Genomic DNA, 21,109 nt, shown 5'->3' with positions numbered 1-21,109 from the left:
ATAAGAGCAAGGGTTCAGAAACCAGAAATTAGGAAAGCGTACAACAATGGCTGGAGGTTGGTCTTTCTGCTTCCGCTTCTATTCTTATAAATCTGAATATGATTAAATGTCTTGTTTGATGTATTTAGATTTATTGAATCTTCAGTATGAATTTGTATGAACATGTTGTTTTTTTACATTCAAACTTATTTCTTTTTAACTCCTAGAAAACTGAGTTATGCTTGTATGATGTTTCCAATTGATTTATGTCTGTTACTAAATGGCCCTTTGCTAGCAATTTGCAATCTTCAAAATGGCTGAAAGTTTTTGGATATTTTAAATGGTCATGTACTTAATTGATCCTTCGACACATTAGCATCTTACCTTTTTGATCCCCTACCATTTACTTGCTGTTGGGATAATCATCCATCCTGTCATTTTTGTGTTCTAAAAGTGACTTCTGAATAAGTGAATTGCAATGCTCGTGTTAATTTTAATCACCATCATTCTTTAAGGAATGCAGGAAAGGCTGTTTATTTATTTGTTTCCTAGATGATGTCTGTATTTTATTTCATTTCTTCTTCTTAATGTCGGCTTTGATTCTAATTTGATGAATGGCTGTAATGAGATATCATTTAATGTTTTGTTAAGAAATAGTTTTTTTGGTTGTGATTGTTAAGTTGGTTGTCTTCTTTAAAGATGATTATATGTGCTATTGATCTGACTCAGCGGACAAAGAAGAAGTGGGGCATTTAGAAAAGCAGGAGGAAGAGGGCAAGGCATTCAAAGGGATCGAGGTCAAGGAAGAGGTCGTGGTGGAGGAAGACGTGATGAAAAATTATCTGCAGATGACTTGGATGCTGATCTGGAGAAATATCATGCAAGGCAATCCAATTGAACTAAAGGAATGACCCATGTTTTACTTTCTTGCTAAACATATTCGGGGCTTGGTGATGGAACACTGTATTTTGCTATCCCTATTTATTAGGGGAAAGGGAATGGACTTCTTTAGTGAAACTTTTACGCTTTGACCCGTGGAGTTTGGGCTTCTGTTGCCTATTAATCATTTTCCTTGGTATGAAATATGGATTACGAAACAGGAGTCAGCACTTTTGGCATTAATTTGTTTTAACAAGTGTATTGTGGAAGTGGGAACCATGATCTCGTCTATCAAATGCACAAAGGTCTAGTTGGCCGCTACAAAATATGGGAGGCTGCAGAATTGATTGACCCACAGTTGCTTTGATGTTTTGGTTAAACCACACCAATGCAGCGGAATCTTCAAATAAGGTAGATTCCCTACCTCCTCTTTTAACAATCTCCCCACAAAATAGTCATGTGATCTGTTTTTATTATATTGTGACCTTGCCCTTTGTTGTGTAATCATCGAGGTTTGTCATCCTACTTGTTGTAGTTGGGGACATCTTTCTTAATTGCCTTCATCGGCTGGTTGCACTCGGTGTTACAAGATTTGCTATAAGACTTGTTATCTCAGCCCTTCGCCTGTACTGAATCTGAGAACTGTCATTGCTGGTTACGATTACATGCTAGGCCATTTTTCTAGCCATACTTTACTGGTTGGAACTGAAAGGGACAAGTGTTTCGCTAGTCAGATTCTTTTTAACTAGACAGTCATTGATAACCCCATTCTTAGCAGTAGGAAATGATGGCGTTAACTTCCTTGTTAACTTCCTTTAACCCAGTGTAACGTTTAAAACTATTTTTTTTTATGTTTAGGAACATTTCATTGTGCTGGCTTGCTCTGTTATTAACATTATTTTTGTTCGCTGACCTGTAAATGGCGAGTGATTGTGCTGTCTTTTGCAGTGCTTGTTTCAAGTTTTCAATAAATCGTTTAAATCTGAGTTTTAAAGATGGAGAAAGAAAACCTTTTTCTCCAGAAAGAACTACGAACGACAACTTTCTATTTAACACATTAAAAGGGAGAGTTTTCGATCTCATTTCATAATTTTACTTAATATATAATTTTTGCTGTTCGCTGTAACCACCGTTCATATGGGAGCAAAAATGGTTGCAGTCCTATTCTCATTCATCTAAACGCTATATAACTTATTCTCAAACTTAACAATAACAAAAATATACAAAACTTCTGCAAGTTTGTACACAACTTCACTAGCAACAACAAAAAGAAAGACCCCCACTAAGCATCGACGATGGCTTGATAATCTGTACACACATAGGAATTCATTGCGATTTTGGCTTGGCAATCTTATGCCACGTTGAAAATATAAACCCCAGCAACGAGTAGAAAATCGTCTGAACACAAGCAACGACGAAGTTCCAACAGGAAGATGGCCAATACCAAGGATAGAGCAGTCTGAAGAACAAACTAATAAGATGCCGCGGATAACGTCCCACCTGTATGGTATAAAACATAAGCAATTTTCCCTTATTAGGAAATCAGTTAAATGACCAAAGAGGAAAAAAAATACATGTGTCCTGTCCATTTTACTAAAATTACTATTCTCAATCTATTGGTAGCTTAAACAATTTTGCACTACTGATTAATCATATAATGTACCTGTCCTACAAGACTTCTTATAAACTTATAATCAAAAGTAAAATACTTTAGTTAATAGGGTCACTTTCTTTTTTTTGGCTACCATGAACTCGTTCCGACATCTAAAATTAGTCCCCTTGCAATGACTCAAATACGAATTAGAAAAAAAAATACTAACCGGAAAAAGTAAGTCTAATGCTTCCCAAGCTGCATGACGAACGGCTCTCGTGGGATACATTGGACCACCAGGAGAAGTAAAGCTATACAGACAAGTTTTTAATCTTGTACTAGTAGTCATTCTCAATTCCATACCTGTGTCATTAGCATAAAAAAAAGGCAAGCTAAATCAGGACGAGATACTAGTAGTCCCTGTCCAAATATTGCATCTGTATTGTTGATACAGTACCCTGAAGGATCTTCATTTCTGAAAGGTAATGAAGAAGCACAGGTTCGACCTTTAGCTTTTGAAGCTGGCAAGTCAAGAGAAAAAAAAATTTCATCTTTTCAAATGAAACCGAGGATAAGGCTGTTAATCATGAAATAGTAAATTGTAATTCAAACGTGTACCTGATCAGTGAGTTCAGTAACAAATATATCTGCTGGACCACCAAGTAGAAAAGCAGTGGGGAAAGCAGGACATTGTTTTAAGAAGCTGTCTATTTTGTCAGCTGCAAAATAATACTATTATATTTTAACAGGCTACTACATAGTCAATTATAGCCAATAATCCACTGACCCAAACGTCAATTTTTACCTTTATTATAAAATAGAATGAATCTTGAGAGCAAGAGATACGTATCACGCTGAGCCTGATAATATATGGTAAAAAATACAGATTTTTGAGAATGCAAATTGCTAGAAACATTAATTTAGTAATTTAAGGTTCCGACAAACCAAAACTATAACTTTCATAGGGTTAATCTCACCTGGGAAGGAATTTTATTCAATCGAGTGTGGTCTAATGCAACATCTTGCAGAAGGTACTGAACTTGAGGGAAACAAAAGAATTGGGAAAAGGAACCAATAATCAAAATATTAGTCAGATGATCCATATCAGTGCACCAAACATTAGATTCCTTCAAGGACTTACACAGAATAAAGACCGAAAACGCCTAGTATTTGTTTGGATGTCAATCCTGCACATGGTTTTGAAAAATATTATTGCAATATGATCCCAGATTAAATTTGAGTCTACCACAGATAGACACAATCTCAGTAATTAATAATATTTTCCATTACTTTCTGTTTTCATGGAGGGGACATGCATGGATTGCTATGGAAATGGCACGGCAAAATCAGGTGGTTTCTTTTTATTTGAAAGAAAATCATGAAAAGCACTCAGAAATATTTTCTTCCCAGTTAGCTCATATATTGTCCAGGAATAATAATGAAAATCAATACAATTATAACTAGAGTACAAAAAGCCAGTCAATCCAAATCCAAGCTTGGCTTTGCAAAACCTAATTATGTGAAGTTTTCTTTTATAACAGTCTGTATTCATACCAGAAAACATTTGTGGCACCTTCAACCAGAGCAGATGAATACCGGAGGAGCACTTCTGGATTATCAAGATGAAATTCAAATAACTGCAAAAGGTTACGAAGTTATTAAGCAAAACTACAATGAAGCAACTTATATATACCACAATTAGGATTCATAAAAGATGCATAACAGTGATTAATCCAACACTTCAGAACTTTTTAGGAATTTGGGTTTGCTTAAGAAATATGGAGATTCAATTCTTATAATAGCAGAGGAAATCCTCTGTAATCCTAAAAGACAGAATTGACAAAAAATGAAATAATATCCTAAAAAAGCCAGAACCATCCCATCTCATACCAGTTAGCCTGTATAAACATTATGAAATTCTATCAGCAGAAGTTAAATACGTTTTGTACAAAGATCGAAATAATATAATATGTAACTAAGGTTGTGAATAACGAAAATTTTCAAATGTTTAAATCCTTCATTATTATAAAATAATAAACAAATTATATTCATACATATTCTACACATACACAGACAAATAAAGCCACAAATTATTTCACTCGTATTGAATAAATAATTAAATACTTATGCCACATATTTCAAAATATTGCATTGCATTCCTAAATATTAAATCTAAGACCAGACGCAGAACCCATTAGGTTTGACAAACAGCTTTTATCAAATACCTCACTAGAGAAGAAATTTGGATCTGACATCAGGGAAAGTATTAGTTTTAGAAACCAGGAACATATATTATAAATGCTTGTTAGAATTTCAAAATTTAAGTTATCAATAGGAAATCACAGTACATTAAGGAAAAATGGGATACATACCAAATGTTTATATATTCCTTTAACTAACTGAAAACAGGAATAGCAGTCACTCTGAACAGTTGCACAGAAAATGTGCACGCTTCACAATCTCATACGTAAATTATAAATGTTCAAAGTTGTCAGAAAGGCACCTGATAGAACTGGTTGGCAGTATCAATAACATACAGAACAATAGCATGAGCTAAGAGTTTTCAAATAAATATTTGATCACAAAATAAAAAGTAATAATTTTCCTTTTAGAGATTAGAAAAGAGAGGTTTCTATGATTTTGAACAGGTAAGTACAAGTTCAAAATATGACCCACCATGGAATATAGAATCTATCATCTTCTAAAAAAGTGGTCTGACATTTTAGAATGAATTATGAATGCTAACGGTCCGCAAGTGACTGCCTAAAGTACGGGATCCCAAGAAGAGATACTATTCTTTTCATGCTAATGACCATCCCGCTTACACAATTATTTTGTACAAGTCTCAAACAACTGCTGATTTCTATTTTTAAGATATTTAAACATCATTGCCATCTCAAATATCTCTTATTATCATTCATGTTTACCATTCAGGTTTTTCAACCTGTACAGTGGTAAAGTTCTCAATTCCAATTCCAAACCTTTTTCAACATCCAAGTAACTTTTTTCTATTGTTCTAGGTTATTGCTGTTACTATTATTATTACTATACATGACTGTTCAATAAATGATTGTTGTTGTTATAAGTCTCAAGCAGCTGCTGATTTCTATTTTTAAGATATCCAAACAACATCGCCATCTCAAATATCTCTTATTAACATTAATGTTTACCATTCAGGTTTTCTCAACCTTTACAGTGGTAGAGTTCTCAATTCCGATTCCAAGCCCTTTTCAACATCCAAGCAACCTTTTGCTATTGTTCTTGGTTATTTTGTTATTGTTATTATTATTATTAATGACTGTCGAATAAATGATTGTTGTTGTTATTACAAGTCTCAAGCAGATGCTGATTTCTATTTTTAAGGTATTTAAACATCACTGTCATCTCAAATATCTCTTATTATCATTAATGTTTAACATTCAGGTTTTCTCAACCTTTACGGTGGTAAAGTTCTCAATTCCAAACCTTTTTCAACATCAAAGAACCTTTTGCTATTGTTCTAGGTTATTGTTGTCATTATTATTATAATTTTAAATGATATATAATTTTTCTATTTGATTTTTATACGTTATGTTATTCTATGACTTGGATTTTTAAACATATTTTCCTTTACCATAAAACTGTTCTCATGATCGAATTTTAGAAACATGGTTTAGACTAGTCAACGAGAATGCAACTGTCAGGAATTATATGAAAAAGAACAAAATAAAAGAGTGAGTACTTGAGTAATAGAATCCAGGCTGGGAAAACTATTTAAGTGAGTAACTCGTTCATTTATTTTTTTAAGGTGAATGTTCTAATTTAAAACCAGTGATGAGAGATCATACAACGAGTGTAGGAAAAAGCGTGATCAAGAACGCAATAAGACAAAAGGAGACACAAACTCACATACCCATTTGTGAAACAGGAGGGCAAATATATGAGAGGCAAACGATTGGCTCCAAAGTTGAACAATCAAGTCAAGGATAGGTTTCCCGTTCTCAGACACACGCACAAAATAATCAGCAAGCACATCGTAGAAGCATAAAGGACCATCATTAATATCTTCTGCAGGAGATATGTCATCTTCTTCCTTGTTCAGAATTACATCTGTTATTATGAAAATCGGAAAACACGCACTCTGTAACACTTGTTTGACAAATAAAAGATAACACATACATCCTCCCCCTTCTAAGAACGAAAAAAAAAAAGAGGTTCCTAACACATTATTTAAATTGAAATATCCACATTATAGTTGTGAATTCCATTCTCACGAATTTCAAGAATTCCCAATAACAGGTGATCAAGCACAAATTGCAACCAAATAGCACCATAACTAACAGAATACCTAACTACGTTAACAAGACATTATAATCGGACTTTCCTAGCCGCATGCATGCTAGTTAACCTTCAATGAAAATCAACATATTAAAATAACGCATTGTTTTAATACCTTTGGCTCGGTCATCGACTTCCAAAGCTATATCCGCAAACAACTCCTGCAACAAATTGCGCCTCTGCGACGAATTAGCCAACGCCTGCACCACATTCATCATCACACACAAAACTAATAATTAATTACTCGTTCGTTCCACTTCGGTACATCGAAAAGAGAGACAAACTAAAAGAAAACGGACCTTCTGAAGCTTCTTGTGGATCGCCTGAGAGAGCGCGTCGAGGTAGGCGGAGGTTCGGGGCGCTGAATTAGGTTCGGACATTTCCTATCGGAATCCGAATCAGGATCGAAGGCAGCGTACAAAACCCTAGCGCCTTAATCCCGATCCAGACGCAGCTTCGCCATTTCTCTAGATTGTTCGCGACGGAAGAGAAATGAAAAAAGAAATCGAATCAAGATTTAAATCTAGCGGAGAGAGAGAGAGAGAAAGAGAGAGAGAGAGGTTGATTGGTTTGGTGCAGTTTCGGAGATTTTGGTTTTGGAGATTTATTTAAGCGAAGAAAGGAACGCAACCGCTTCTGCTCTTGGTTGCTTGTTTTGGAAAGGAAGATCGTAGAAAGCAAATGCAAAAGAAGGTGAAGAAAGGAACGGGTGACGAAGGTATGAAAAGGAAGTGAAATGATCGAAGCGTGACCGTTAGATGGCACAAAGTAATGTCTGTCGATGCTTTTGTGTATTATTGAAAATGGATACTGATGCGGTGGCATGGCACGGTGTTTTGGATAATGAAAGAATCTGACGTGGCGTGAAATGGAGGTTAGTGTTATTCTTACTCAATGTATGTGTTATTTATTGTATCGTCGCCTCATCGGTGACATGGTGAATAGGACGGACTCGTGGATATTCCAATCGCCGTACACGAAAGAACACAATTTCACTGCTTTTGTTTCTGGTGGAGCCGCGTTGAAGATGAATCTTTCTTTTTCTTTCTTTAATTTAATTCAATTGGTGGATTGAAATAGATATGTGATAAATGGGAAAGAACTATGCAGTTACAGTTTCGTCTACTTTAGCCAGTTTATTAACTCTTCCATTAATTATTTCTTAAAATATTAGTTGAACAGCAGTAACAATAGAATTTTCAATTTAACCACGTTGTATTTAAGAAAGTGATGCAAGTTTTATATTCGAAACTGTAGATAAAATACTATAATTAGAGGGAAAACCTCTATTCAAAATAAAGAATCAATTTTCTAACGGATATGGAGGCGGAAATTGATGATAAAATAAGAAAGTAACACTAACATGGTGAGGTGATTTAAGAGTTCGAATGTAAAATTTATTAATAGTTTATTGAAATTCATTAAATTTGTAAATTTATATAAATAAGAAATAAATTCTGCAGGTAAATTTTATAATTCTTAATAAATTATTAAATTTAAATGTATAAACTATGTTTTGAATTTACAGTGATCAATTTAAATTATTATAATTTTTTTTAAATAGTATTAACATTTAATTTATAGATAATAAAAATGAAAATAAAAAGAGATAGTCGACTAAAAATACCAGGCATATAAAAATAATACAAAAACATATAATTTTATAGGTTGATGATTTTTTTAAACAAGTTAAAAAAATAGAGGGGGACTCTTGCTGATTAAATAAACGTGATTGAAATGTGGGATCCCACTAAATGTAATATTTTCTGCATAAATTAGTTATTGATAAAATTGGTAAATATTTTAAAGTAAAAAGGGTGACAAAGTATTAATAATTTTCTATCAAATTAATTAAAACATTCTAAGCCAATTATTTTTTGCAAATTAAAAAGTATTTGTAACAAGGAGCTTTACTTTTAAATTCTTAACGATTGTCGGTATTCATTAAAAGGTTATGTTTTTGAAATTCTTGTTTCGCTTTGTTATTAATTAATGAAATTTCAAATTAGGAATTGAAATACTGAAACTTATTCATGAAATAGTATTCTTAGTATTTATCTTATTTTTTTGTAAGGAAATGGTCGGAAGTTAGTGAAAAAGGAAAATAAATACATGAAATTTATAGTCATCCTATCTTGAAATTTTGTTTTAACGAACTAAAGGTTTTGTATGACTGAGTACTTAAATATCATATATCACGAATACATGTAACAAGAAAACTATAAAGAGGGGGATTTTCTTTTTCTGAATAGAAAGTTAATCACAGTAAATAATAATACCGGCAAAATTTGCAGACTATTGCTGCAGTGTTTTTGGTCAAATAAAAGCAAGAGTACTCATAATTATGAAAGGAAAATTGTGAAATTTTTAGACTCATCCATCCCACTTATTATCTATCCATTTCTGGCTTGATTTAAAAGGAAAATATAAGTTAATTATTTTTTGACAACTCCAAGCCTCAAACGGAAATCTTCTTCCATGAGAGGCAGACCATCTCGCAGCTGAAACTTTGGTTCCCAATTAAGTAACTCCTTTGCTTTTGTTATGTCTGGTTTTCTCTGCCGGGGATCATCAGGAGTATTTTCCACCATCTTTATCTCTACATCTGGATTAACTAGCTGCAAATGAATCACAAAAGCATAAATTAAAATCTATTTTCCCAGAATTCCGTTAGTATAGACGCCATGATTTAATCTTGTATTGTGAAAACATGCAGCCTTCCCCGTGAAATAGTTCCTTCCCGAGGTAACCAAGTTTTAAATCACACTTTTAACACTCATAAAACGTAAGTATGAAAAAACTAGAGAAGTGAACTCTATTAAGATTTGAACTAACCTCCTTAACTTGCTCAGCAAGTTCAAGAACTGTAAATTCACCTGAAAAGGAAGAGAATGAGGCAAATAAATAAGGGGAAAGAAATTAAAGATGTTTTCTCAGTTCGAAAGAGTAAAGATACTCATAAACAGGCCTTGCGATATAAATGTAACCTGGATTTCCGAGGTTGATTGGCCCCGTGTCGGATCCTTCCATGAGACGGATAAGGCCATCGACCTTATCATAATAAATCAAAATTAGCTTAGCCAGTACTAATATCAACCCAGTGCAAGAGATATGCGCATAGGTTATCGAATATATACCAGATCAGAGACATAGCAGAAACTGCGAGTTTGTGTCCCTGGAGACTGGACCGTCAAGGGTTCACCTCTAAAATACACCAAAGATAGTGAAGTAAGCATCAAATTGAAAATGGGAAAAAAGAAAAAAAAAGACAGGGTTAGTCTACAAAATCAAGGTACTGAAACAATTAAATCAATAATTGATGCTAGTGCGTTGAACTCATCACACATTCTATTTACGACCTGAACGCGGCAACCAAAACCATAATTAAGAGATCTATGTAGAAACAACAATGCAACATATAAACCACAGACAGTAAAAGAAGTTTTAATTACCGAAGTGCTTGAGCAATGAAATTGCTGACAACACGCCCATCGTCAATATTCATGCGCGGCCCATACGTGTTAAAGATTCTTGCAACACGTATTTCTATGTTGAAAGAATACAAAAAAATCTGTTAAATTACAGAGAAAATATTTTCTACCAATTATACCTTACAATGAACAAGAGGAAATTATGAAGAAAAGAAGACCATAAATTACCTAAGCCATGCTGCCTATGATAGTCAAACATCAAAGTCTCAGCTACACGCTTTCCCTCATCATAACAACTACGAACTCCTGTAGACATATTAGTGTTAGGATGATGTTTTTTGTTAGTCAATTCAGTTTAGTATTTTGTGGCAATAACTCTACTATCGAGCTTTAAAAATTCTTTATTCCATGGATGGTGTGAGCATATCCACGTCCGTTTCCATTAACCTCAGCAATGATGGAAAGGTGAAGCTGGTACATTAATTGTGGTTCATTTAATGAAGTGGAATACATATATATTAACTTAACCACTGAAGCTAATCATGAAATTGAGGAAGATACTGGGAGTTTGTAAGTTTCTAACTTGAATGTTTAGGTGAGGATATATATTACGATAAGGTTTCTTGTTAGTCAATTCAGTTTATTATTTATTGCTAACAAAGTCCTGCATAAATGGACTTAGTTGTAGGTTGGATGCTTTATACTTAGTTCTCCACATTGTAGGGGTTGTTAAACGTGGAAGCTGACTTTTTTTCCAGTTCGTCGTGTCAGGCCTTTATTCGTCCCAATATGTCACTAAAGAAGTCATTCTGTTCTTTTTTCAATTCTATATGCACCAGTTTAATATCTAACAATGATAATCCAATGCTTAGACCACATCTACCTATTGTATTAAAAGAATTTCATTGAGTCAAAATGATCAACCTTGCATCAAATAGTTAATTACAATGTGGAAATGTAAGGTTTCGACACACACTTTAAAATATGTTTTTCGCTTCGAAAGTCCACAACTAATTATTGTTTGTCATGAAAAATAAATTCAAGCCCTATGCGACTATATAGTACAAAAATTAAATGAGAGTAGGCTTCCATGGTTTCTACAGTTCAGATATCTTTCACAATCATTAGCAGAATACAATCTCATTTAAGAAGCACGAGATAGAGATAGAGACAGATAAAAGCATGTACCAATAGGGTTCACATTTCCCCAATAGCTTTCATTTTGGGGATGCTCAAGAGGATCCCCATATACCTCCGATGTTGAGGTAAGTAGAATCCTGAAAATAAAATAAGTACTAAGACTTTACCAAATAAAATTAAAAAGGTGATAGAAGTTGAAATTATTGAATTCAGAAGAAATTTGCCAACCTTGCTCCAACTCGCTTTGCAAGCCCAAGCATGTTCAGCGTGCCAATCACATTTGTCTTTATTGTCTGCAAAAATTATAATTTCGTGACAAATTATATAATTTGTCAAGGATCAGTAAAAAAAAAAAAAAACTTTCAGGTAATGCATAATGATAGATACATGATTGAAGGAAAAACCGTCAGCAATTGAGAAAAATGTGTTAGCATGCCAACCAAAATATAACGAAATGCAGACAAAATAAGAATAAAAACTATACCTTCACCGGATTATATTTGTAGAAAATAGGAGATGCAGGGCATGCAAGATGGTAGATCTGATCAACCTCAATTATCAAAGGTTCAGTGATATCTACACAGGAATCATAACGATAATGTGCATCAGAATTATCGATTTTCAGACAGATTTTAAGACATTCTAAACATAATATATATACAAAATAAGCTAAGGTATCACTGATAATTTTGCTCGAGAATAGCATAATGCGGACTGAGCAACGCTGAAGTTGATTAATGAAGTAGCTGAAGTCTGAAATATAACTACTGAAATTTGTTGTGAAAAAACTGTAAGGCTTTTGTTAATAGAACGATCATTTGAAGCCTTCCATCTTTTAATATAAATCACTTCCCATCCTTCAGTCTATCACAAGCACGACAATTTAATATATAAGATAGTTGAATGGCAAACAAAAGCAGAGTATACCATGACGGATAAGCTCAAATCTGGGATGACCCATCCATTTTTTGAGATTATCCTTTGATCCGGTGAAGTAGTTATCGACAACAATGACCTGATTAGAAGTTATGTCAACAAAAATTATAATTGTTAAACAAGGAAAAAAAAGTATTAAAAACAGAATAAAGCAATTATCTAACCTCATTTTTTTCTATTTCCATCAATCTATCGACTAGGTGAGAACCAATGAATCCAGCTCCTCCAGTGATCAAGATTCTCATGTTAGACTATTATCAATAATGAAAGAAATGTTAGTGAAAAAAGTCATCAGAAAAAATGTTTCGTAAACTAAGGATTCTTTCTGGCAAAATCCTTGTTTATAATCACACGAAAAATTTTAATCAACAGTCGTAAGATGCATGCCTGTTAGCGCACACATACTTCTGAACGTAACGTATACAAAGAATAGATAAATGAAAAAAACAACTCAATTTAATTGATCAGTATATACTCCCCAAGACAATTGAGCTGTAGCCATTTTGCAGGGTAAGCTCCTATGATTCGATTTTCTAAAGGTTCGGTGACTGCGTTCTATGAAAATAGCAGATCGTACTGATTTACGGTTCCTCAGAACAAACTTAAACTCAAAAATAAAATTTATCCATTATATTTGTTTTGTATCACATTTAATAAATGTTGAAAACAATATACCATTGAAAAATAAAAATCTACCAAGGTAATTAACAACACATCTTAATCGTACGATCCAGATAACAATAAGAGCAACAACGCGGCAAGAAAACCGTAAAATAGAAAACCGACGGTACACCTGATAGAATTTGGAGAAACGCAAGGGAGATGGCAGGGGTGGCTGCTTCGGTGATTTACTAGAATCTCCATCAGAAGAATTCGATGCCATTGCAAAAACCTTTAAAGTTCAACTCCTGCACCAATTTCAAAGAGATTAAACGTTTTCCTCTGAACACAGATCGAATAACTGTAACGAGTTATCAAAATTTTCGTCAACCAAATCAAGTGCCATGAAATAAAATGGCCTATTGTGAAAAAATAACAGGTAATGAACCTGATTGCTTGCTTCATCGAAAACCAAACAACCTAACCCAATCCAAAACCCTACGCACTCTTTTGATCCAGACACACGGTGATCATGAAAAATGAAAACATTTACAAATTCAATTCTATGATATAAAAAGAGGAAGCCTTAAAACTCACGAAATGTTGAAGGACGTAAAATGATAGGTCCAAGGCAACGACAGGAGTGAGTGAGAGAAATCAAAATCACATCGAACAGAACATGCAAAGAAAAAAAAAAAACGTATATCTACGGAAGAAAATACGAAGTTACAAGTTAATTACCGAGTATCTGATCCGAAATGAAGGTTAAGCAAATGGTGAAAAAAAAAATTAATGGATGAATATGAATATTGAGTAGTGACTCAGCAAGATGAAGGAAATTATTTGAATGTAATATATGTGGCAGCAATGCACTGATATTTATATCATAATGTTTTTGAAGTGTTTAGTTAGTATTTCATTGGTTGGTATATTTAAAATAGACTCATCGTCTGTTACATAAATAATTATAAAAAAAAGTTGTTAACCATAAAAAAAATTGATTTTTTAACAAACTTAAATTTTTTTACCTTCATTTTATATTATTTTTTCACTTTTTATTTTTTCTTATTTTTTTTATTTTATCCTTATATTCTACTCTAATCAATTAAAAATATGTGATGATATTATTAATCTAAATAAAATTGTGATTGTCACACTCACACTCACCCTCGGGTGGTTCTTGAGCTTGTTTGAGAAACTGAGCGAATATGCTGGCGCTGCGCGTACGAGATTACCTATCCCGGAGTGCCACGTCGTGAGGAGATTTGCATGGCTCACGTGGAGCGGGACAAGACAAAAGCACGAGGTTTGTTTTGCGTAGCAGGTTGTTACTGTTTTCCTCTCTCGTACCACATTTCTTAGGATTAAAATAATTATGAAGTAACTGATTCTATCGATAAATATTTTGTTGGTTGAAATAGATAACTTGGATCTCCATTACTTTAATTTAATTTTTTAAATTATTTACTTTTTTCTTATCACTTGTATTATATTTTTGGTGAAACAAATTTTTAGAAACTCGAGTATTTTCATGTGGAATGATACTGTTTGAACTTAAACACTTGTTAAGCGAAAGTTTACCTATAGGGTGATTTTAAGATGTGATATTTTTTTAAAACAAAAAAAAAATAGATAACTACAATTTTCAAATAATACCCCTAAGTATTAAAAAAATTAATATCTCTCTAATATATATATATATATATATATATATATATATATATATATATATATATATATATATATATATATATATATACATATATATATATATATAGTTTATCTTCTTATGAGGCCTTAGTAATAAATTAAGATAATATCTACTTTTTCTTTATTAAATTTAACATCCACATAAATAAATTTATATATTATATAATACTATTTTCCATATATAATTATGTCTTAGTTTTTGTTGTACTATTGTCTACTAATATATTAAGTATGATCGCATATACAGTAACGTGTATTTTGAATTAAGAGTGCTTATAATAACACTGGTTCATAATTCAAGTTTTCATAAATATTTAAATAGTTAAATATGTTTTTATTCTTTAAACTTGAATTCAAAATTAGAGTTAGTTTATGTTTCAAATATTTATATATTTTAATTTTTAAATTTTAAAAATTAATAAATAAATAATTTAATGAAATGAAATTGATTTTTTTGGACTTATTAAACAAGGTTCAAAACTGATATTTCAACTTAAACGTATTAAAAAAAGTATAACAAATTTAAATATCATCTTAAAATATGTTTAACATGGCAAAAAAAAATTATCATGTTTTAAAATGACTATATCAATTTATTTTTAAAAATTAATAATTAAAATATATCAAAATTTAGAAAAATAAAAAAATTTAATTTTGCATTCAAGTTTAAAGATTAAACATATTTAACTATTTTTAAACATATCTCTTATTACCTGAGGATAATTTATCACAATGAGATGTTCTTTTATGCATAATTGAATTAATCTTTACCATTTGAGTTTGATTAGTCCTTAATTTGACTATATTGTAATTAATATATATTCAATTCACAACTGATTAAGATAACAATAGTCTTAAATTCTAATTTAAGTTAAGATTACAACAGTGAAACATAAAAATGAATATAACTTTTGGAAAAATAGATCTCAGTTCACAAGGAACACATTCAATAGAACCTATTTGACATTCATAATAGATCATAAGTTTATTTGTAGAGAAGATACAAACCTCCTCAAATCCAAAGCCCAACCCACCCAACAGCAATCTGAACACATTAAGACACACCTATACTGGCATACAACAGACGAAAGAAAGTTGAAAGAGAACTTGTAAAAGCTAGTTTAGAGTTGAAAAAGAATTCAACTCAAAACAGTAAAATTTCTGAGAAGTTGGGTGGAGAAGCAATCATCACCATATTGTATCAATTGAATAGAAAATTCAAGTGTTCATGCCTGCAAGTTCTAACCTTCCTCTCCATAACTCAGTATAAAATATCTTAACAGTAATAGAATCATCCCAGATACTATCAAAATATTCATTATGATATGAAGTGTAGGAACAGAACAAGCTTAGTTTTTCTTGGGAACCCCAAGCCTCAGACGGAAATCCTCTTCCATAAGAGGAAGGCCATCTCGCAACTTTACCTTTGGTTCCCATCCCAGCAATTCCTTTGCATTTGTTATGTCTGGTTTTCTCTGACGAGGATCGTCAGGAGTGTTCTCAACCATCTTTATCTCCACTGCTGGATTAATAAGCTGCAAAAACATAGCCTCATAAATCAAAATTTTCATCAAAATTCCATTTTTAATCCACAGGGTAAACATAAAGTGTCTTTTTCCCCACATTACTTTGTTAATTGCATATTGCAAAGCACATACATTATTCCTCTCACGAAAACATATTCATAATTCGCTATCAGAGAATTCCTTGGTTCAAACTGTTGTTTAAATATTGCAGTTAAAATATGACCAGACTGACAGATAAGGGGGAGTGTGGAATTCTCCAAGAATTTAAATGGGTTACAAGTTAAAACTAACCTCTTTGACATTCTCGGCAAGTTCAATCATTGTAAATTCGCCTGGAGGAATAAAGTATCAAAACATTAGAATTTGGCAGAAAAATCAGAGTTCAAACGACTCAGTTGTGATACAACCTGGGTTCCCAATGTTGATTGGACCAGTGTTTTCCCCTTCCATTAGACGTATAAGTCCATCAACCTAAGATGTTTCAAATTTATAATCATAGTCAATCACACCTAGTACTTGAATCAAGATCATAATATACAAATGAGACACATGTAGCAAAGATACCATGTCAGAGACATAGCAGAAACTGCGAGTTTGAGTTCCTGGAACTTGGACAGTTAAGGGTTCACCACTGTAACACAAAAATGTACATGATAAGCAACAAAATGAAGAGCAGGCTCAAGAAGCACGTAACTCATACGGTTATAAAGGTTGGATTTTTTATTAGTGTACTAGAATAAATTGTTATACTTCATTACAGAAGAGCACCAATGTTTCTTGAGAGTTGAGATAAATGTAGTCATAAAAATTAATCTATCAGCTTATCCATCTTGCCTATAACATTATAAAGTTAAGGGATTTACCGAAGTGCTTGAGCAATGAAGTTGCTGACCACACGCCCATCATCAATATTCATGCGTGGTCCATATGTGTTAAAGATTCTTGCAATGCGTATTTCTGAGAAAAATATGTTAAAGTACACATTAATTTAATATTTAATGGCAATGCAACACTTACATTCTCCATTCCCTCATGAGAAGGTATTACCAAGGAGAAAAACAAAAAAGAGAAGGAATTACCTATTCCATGCTGCCTATGATAATCAAACATCAAAGTTTCTGCAACACGCTTGCCCTCATCATAACAACTTCGAACTCCTGTACACACGTTTTTTTACGTTTAGGATATATTCTTCACAAGTTTCAGCATACATATTTTTAACAACACTAATTACAATAAACTAAACAAGTAATTGAAGAGCATCTCACATCACGAGCCTAACAATTAGGGAAAAATTCTTTCTAAACCCACCCCCAATCAAATTTTACCGAGTCATGATAAAACAACGGATATGGCATATATATATAAAATCAATGAACATTCCAAGTTCTTATCAAAGGTATAATTCAAAGAGATCATATACTTGCAGCATTCAGATCATGTTCATTAACAAATGCTTGTTCAAAATGAAAAACTAATTTGAGTGTGAAAACTATACATTGAGGTATACATTACGATGAGCTCAGCTACATCAGCACGAGCCCCACTACAATGGCATTGATACATCAAGTTTGGATTGAGAATGAGATGATTACATACCAATAGGGTTAACATTTCCCCAATAGCTTTCTGGTTGTGGATGCACGAGAGGATCTCCATATACTTCTGAGGTAGATGTAAGCAAAATCCTGCCAATCAAAGTTACAACTTGGTAAAATCAACAACTGGTATTGGTTTGGCTTATCAACTTTATCTTTTAGAAAAAGAGATAACCTTGCTCCCACACGTTTAGCGAGCCCAAGCATGTTCAGTGTTCCAATCACATTTGTTTTTATTGTCTGTAAAGTTTTATCGCAACTGTTAGATTATTTCTCAAGATTCACAATAAGTGAGAAATCAACCAATGCGTAGGTCGTAGACACAGTCGGAATCAATATACAGACTAACAATTGAAACGTTATAACAATAAATATGAAATTCCCATGTTAAATTTGCAATAGAGCAAAGGGGTGCTCTGGGAGAACTTCAAACTACTTCAGTGCTAGAAATAACTCGTGTAGACAACTGGCAGGGAGTGTGGAAAATAACAGAAATACAAAAGTAGATTCTAAGAAGCCCACCTTTACAGGATTGTATTTGTAGAAAATTGGAGAAGCGGGACATGCAAGATGATAGATTTGATCAACCTCAATCAACAATTGCTCTGTGACATCTGTTCAGGGAAAAGAAAAGTATATACTTCTAATTAAATTAAAACACATATAGAAACAGAGAAGAAACTCTGCATCTGATAGATTCATCTTCCATGTTGTGTTGAACAATAAGATGCAGCTGACTGGTCTACAATCGATATTGGTGTCTGATTCAGAAAAATTGAGAATAAACTGTCGTACAAATCATTTTATTCCCTAAAATTATGAAAAATAAATGAGACCTCAATATTATCAAATATTAGTCCTTCTAGTCCCTAATGTTAAGAATCTGTCAATTTGATCTCTTAATTTAACTATAGTCATCTGTCTCCCCAACTTTAGAGCACAGAAGTCAACTTAGTACCTGACTTTGTTGTGCATCATCATTTAATCTGGTCCCATATCTGACTAACTTGACTGATAAGGACTAATATGATTGATTCTTTTAAGTTAGGGATTATATTGACCGATAATACAAATTTTAGAGACTAAGTAGTTGACAATTGTGAAAGTTGGGAGCTAAAGTTTTTTTTTTTTCACAATATCGAGGATTAACTGAATGATGCTTATAATTGTAGGTACTGCTTTGGTATATAACTTTAGAAAATTTATATATCTATTAATTTAATATCTACACTAATAACCAACAAGCTTCTGTTGCCTGATCCCTAGCAGTCTTGAAGATATTTCACAATCTAGATGACTCAAATTACGAGGCCAAACACACATCACAAGATGGGAAGAAAGGAGAGTCAAACATTAGAGGATTACAATGAAGAAAATAATAAAATTATACCATGGCGGATTAACTCAAATCTTGGATGGCCAATCCATTTTTTAAGGTTGTCTTTAGATCCAGTGAAGAAATTGTCAGCAACAACAACCTGATTAGAGAAACATATTGTCAAATCTTGTTCCAGAGTTTTATAGCACTCGTTGAATAACTAATAAACTTCAAAACTGTGAACAGAAAGATATCAACATCCTAACCTCATTTTTTTCATTTTCCATCAATCTGTCAACTAGGTGAGAGCCAATAAATCCAGCTCCTCCAGTAACCAGAATTCTCATATTGGACTGTTGTCAGAGATGAAAGTAACATTGTAAAACCAAGAGTTCACACAAGGAAAGGGAAGAAAACGACTAGGTAAAACAGATATCCTCGCAAGAGATATAATACGATGTTTTAGGAACATATACCGCTTCTGCTGAACTGTGTTGTGCAATAGAATGCATAAAGTGTCATGTAGAAGTGGAAAAGGCATATATTTTTATTGACTAATTGGCAGAAAAATGCAATCATAACATAAATTTAGACAAGAGTAAGGATTGAAATTTAAACTAAAATGCCAACAGCTACAAGATCAAACCAGTGCAGTGGGTGACATTCAGAGAGATCTGAATTTGAGTACTCATGTTCACAGCAGACATTAAATATGCTGAATCACTCTAAAATAAAAATCTAGCGAATTAAAAAGTTATGATTATTTTATGTTCCTTGATTCTGAAATACAATTGGAATCAGCACCACCACGAATAAAGATTCATTCATAAAATCAAAAAGGGGATTTTTACAAGCACAGGTAAGTCGCTCATCTGAAAATAAATGGTTTTATAATTTAACACGTCATGATCAAATGGCATTATCAATAGAGATCAAGTTGTAACAAAAGCGAATTGACAAGAAATTTGCATAACATGAACCAAACAACAATCAGAAACAGAATGGCAGAGTAGCACATGCGAATTCCACGGGAGAGTTCACCTGAAAAAACTTTGAAAAACGCAAGGGGGACGGCATTGGGGGTTGCTTTGTTGCTCCATTGGAAGAATTCGTTGCCATTGTGAGAAAACCCACTGCAACTCAAATCCTGAACCAATTTCCAAAGGTCAAAATTTCACACTATGAATCCTCTATACACGCAATTGTTAAGTTACAAAGTTTTGCAAAACCAAATCTAGTAAGTAGCCACAACAAACACTTCAACAACATCCGAAAGACAAAGAGAGAGTGAGAGTTAACAATGGACCTGCTTGTAAACTTAAGCAAAAAAAAAAANATATATATATATATATATATATATATATATAGTTTATCTTCTTATGAGGCCTTAGTAATAAATTAAGATAATATCTACTTTTTCTTTATTAAATTTAACATCCACATAAATAAATTTATATATTATATAATACTATTTTCCATATATAATTATGTCTTAGTTTTTGTTGTACTATTGTCTACTAATATATTAAGTATGATCGCATATACAGTAACGTGTATTTTGAATTAAGAGTGCTTATAATAACACTGGTTCATAATTCAAGTTTTCATAAATATTTAAATAGTTAAATATGTTTTTATTCTTTAAACTTGAATTCAAAATTAGAGTTAGTTTATGTTTCAAATATTTATATATTTTAATTTTTAAATTTTAAAAATTAATAAATAAATAATTTAATGAAATGAAATTGATTTTTTTGGACTTATTAAACAAGGTTCAAAACTGATATTTCAACTTAAACGTATTAAAAAAAGTATAACAAATTTAAATATCATCTTAAAATATGTTTAACATGGCAAAAAAAAATTATCATGTTTTAAAATGACTATATCAATTTATTTTTAAAAATTAATAATTAAAATATATCAAAATTTAGAAAAATAAAAAAATTTAATTTTGCATTCAAGTTTAAAGATTAAACATATTTAACTATTTTTAAACATATCTCTTATTACCTGAGGATAATTTATCACAATGAGATGTTCTTTTATGCATAATTGAATTAATCTTTACCATTTGAGTTTGA

At 32.4% G+C, this 21,109-nt stretch overlaps 4 protein-coding genes across 6 annotated transcripts in view; 1 reads left to right on the top strand and 3 right to left on the bottom strand.

The window, feature by feature from the left end:
• Nucleotides 1-1,818, top strand: part of LOC106777079 (THO complex subunit 4A) — an 11,022-nt gene extending 9,204 nt beyond the window's left edge. Inside the window, 1 exon segment of the mRNA XM_014664601.2 lies at nt 709-1,818. Coding sequence (XP_014520087.1) covers nt 709-877 — 169 coding nt within the window. The 3' untranslated portion in view covers nt 878-1,818.
• Nucleotides 1,819-1,940: 122 nt separating this feature from the next.
• Nucleotides 1,941-7,597, bottom strand: LOC106756575. Its single transcript, XM_014639051.2, has 11 exons — nt 7,066-7,597; nt 6,882-6,966; nt 6,342-6,538; nt 4,004-4,086; nt 3,591-3,636; nt 3,427-3,483; nt 3,255-3,309; nt 3,068-3,168; nt 2,907-2,970; nt 2,679-2,812; nt 1,941-2,358 (listed from the first exon to the last, which is right to left on the bottom strand). Exons 1-11 carry the CDS (start codon nt 7,144-7,146, stop codon nt 2,185-2,187), a joined length of 1,077 nt encoding a protein of 358 aa, XP_014494537.1. The 5' UTR covers nt 7,147-7,597; the 3' UTR covers nt 1,941-2,184.
• Nucleotides 7,598-9,011: 1,414 nt separating this feature from the next.
• On the bottom strand, nt 9,012-13,699 carry LOC106756112 (UDP-glucuronic acid decarboxylase 6). 3 transcript variants are annotated; one of them, XM_014638385.2, is made up of 13 exons: nt 13,615-13,699; nt 13,067-13,181; nt 12,438-12,524; nt 12,265-12,352; nt 11,822-11,913; nt 11,566-11,630; nt 11,386-11,474; nt 10,426-10,503; nt 10,219-10,312; nt 9,904-9,970; nt 9,754-9,817; nt 9,602-9,642; nt 9,012-9,384 (listed from the first exon to the last, which is right to left on the bottom strand). In XM_014638385.2, exons 2-13 carry the CDS (start codon nt 13,154-13,156, stop codon nt 9,202-9,204), a joined length of 1,038 nt encoding a protein of 345 aa, XP_014493871.1. In that variant the 5' UTR covers nt 13,157-13,181; nt 13,615-13,699; the 3' UTR covers nt 9,012-9,201. The 3 variants fall into 3 exon arrangements, with proteins under 3 accessions (XP_014493871.1, XP_014493870.1, XP_014493869.1); XM_014638384.2 differs by lacking the exon at nt 13,615-13,699 and adding an exon at nt 13,471-13,572; XM_014638383.2 differs by lacking the exon at nt 13,615-13,699 and adding an exon at nt 13,322-13,431.
• Nucleotides 13,700-15,528: 1,829 nt separating this feature from the next.
• Nucleotides 15,529-20,364, bottom strand: LOC106756114 (UDP-glucuronic acid decarboxylase 6-like). Its single transcript, XM_014638386.2, has 13 exons — nt 20,332-20,364; nt 20,067-20,172; nt 19,292-19,378; nt 19,098-19,185; nt 18,230-18,321; nt 17,883-17,947; nt 17,709-17,797; nt 17,189-17,266; nt 16,973-17,066; nt 16,674-16,740; nt 16,517-16,580; nt 16,401-16,441; nt 15,529-16,118 (listed from the first exon to the last, which is right to left on the bottom strand). Exons 2-13 carry the CDS (start codon nt 20,142-20,144, stop codon nt 15,933-15,935), a joined length of 1,029 nt encoding a protein of 342 aa, XP_014493872.1. The 5' UTR covers nt 20,145-20,172; nt 20,332-20,364; the 3' UTR covers nt 15,529-15,932.
• Nucleotides 20,365-21,109: the final 745 nt, after the last annotated feature.

The sequence above is a fragment of the Vigna radiata genome, chromosome 2 (assembly GCF_000741045.1).
Source record: "Vigna radiata var. radiata cultivar VC1973A chromosome 2, Vradiata_ver6, whole genome shotgun sequence".
NCBI lineage: Eukaryota > Viridiplantae > Streptophyta > Magnoliopsida > Fabales > Fabaceae > Vigna > Vigna radiata.
The sequence above is the reverse complement of the archived record's forward strand: the minus strand, read 5'-3'. Positions and strand labels throughout refer to the sequence as shown.

What these genes read in the sequence shown, in the direction of transcription:
- LOC106756575 (XM_014639051.2), bottom strand. Translation starts at nt 7,146, where the DNA reads ATGTCCGAACCTAATTCAGCGCCCCGAACCTCCGCCTACCTCGACGCG. An exon ending in CCCTCCTGTTTCACAAATGG is followed by an intron (nt 4,087 to 6,341) that starts GTATGTGAGTTT and finishes AACCTTTTGCAG; the next exon opens with TTATTTGAATTTCATCTTGA. An exon ending in CATTCTATTTTATAATAAAG is followed by an intron (nt 3,169 to 3,254) that starts GTAAAAATTGAC and finishes ATTATTTTGCAG; the next exon opens with CTGACAAAATAGACAGCTTC.
- LOC106756114 (XM_014638386.2), bottom strand. Translation starts at nt 20,144, where the DNA reads ATGGCAACGAATTCTTCCAATGGAGCAACAAAGCAACCCCCAATGCCG. An exon ending in ATTTGAGTTAATCCGCCATG is followed by an intron (nt 18,322 to 19,097) that starts GTATAATTTTAT and finishes TTCCCTGAACAG; the next exon opens with ATGTCACAGAGCAATTGTTG. An exon ending in ACAAATACAATCCTGTAAAG is followed by an intron (nt 17,948 to 18,229) that starts GTGGGCTTCTTA and finishes AAAACTTTACAG; the next exon opens with ACAATAAAAACAAATGTGAT.
- LOC106756112 (XM_014638385.2), bottom strand. Translation starts at nt 13,156, where the DNA reads ATGGCATCGAATTCTTCTGATGGAGATTCTAGTAAATCACCGAAGCAG. An exon ending in GTTTCTCCAAATTCTATCAG is followed by an intron (nt 12,525 to 13,066) that starts GTGTACCGTCGG and finishes TATTGATAATAG; the next exon opens with TCTAACATGAGAATCTTGAT. An exon ending in TCTGCTATGTCTCTGATCTG is followed by an intron (nt 9,818 to 9,903) that starts GTATATATTCGA and finishes TATTATGATAAG; the next exon opens with GTCGATGGCCTTATCCGTCT.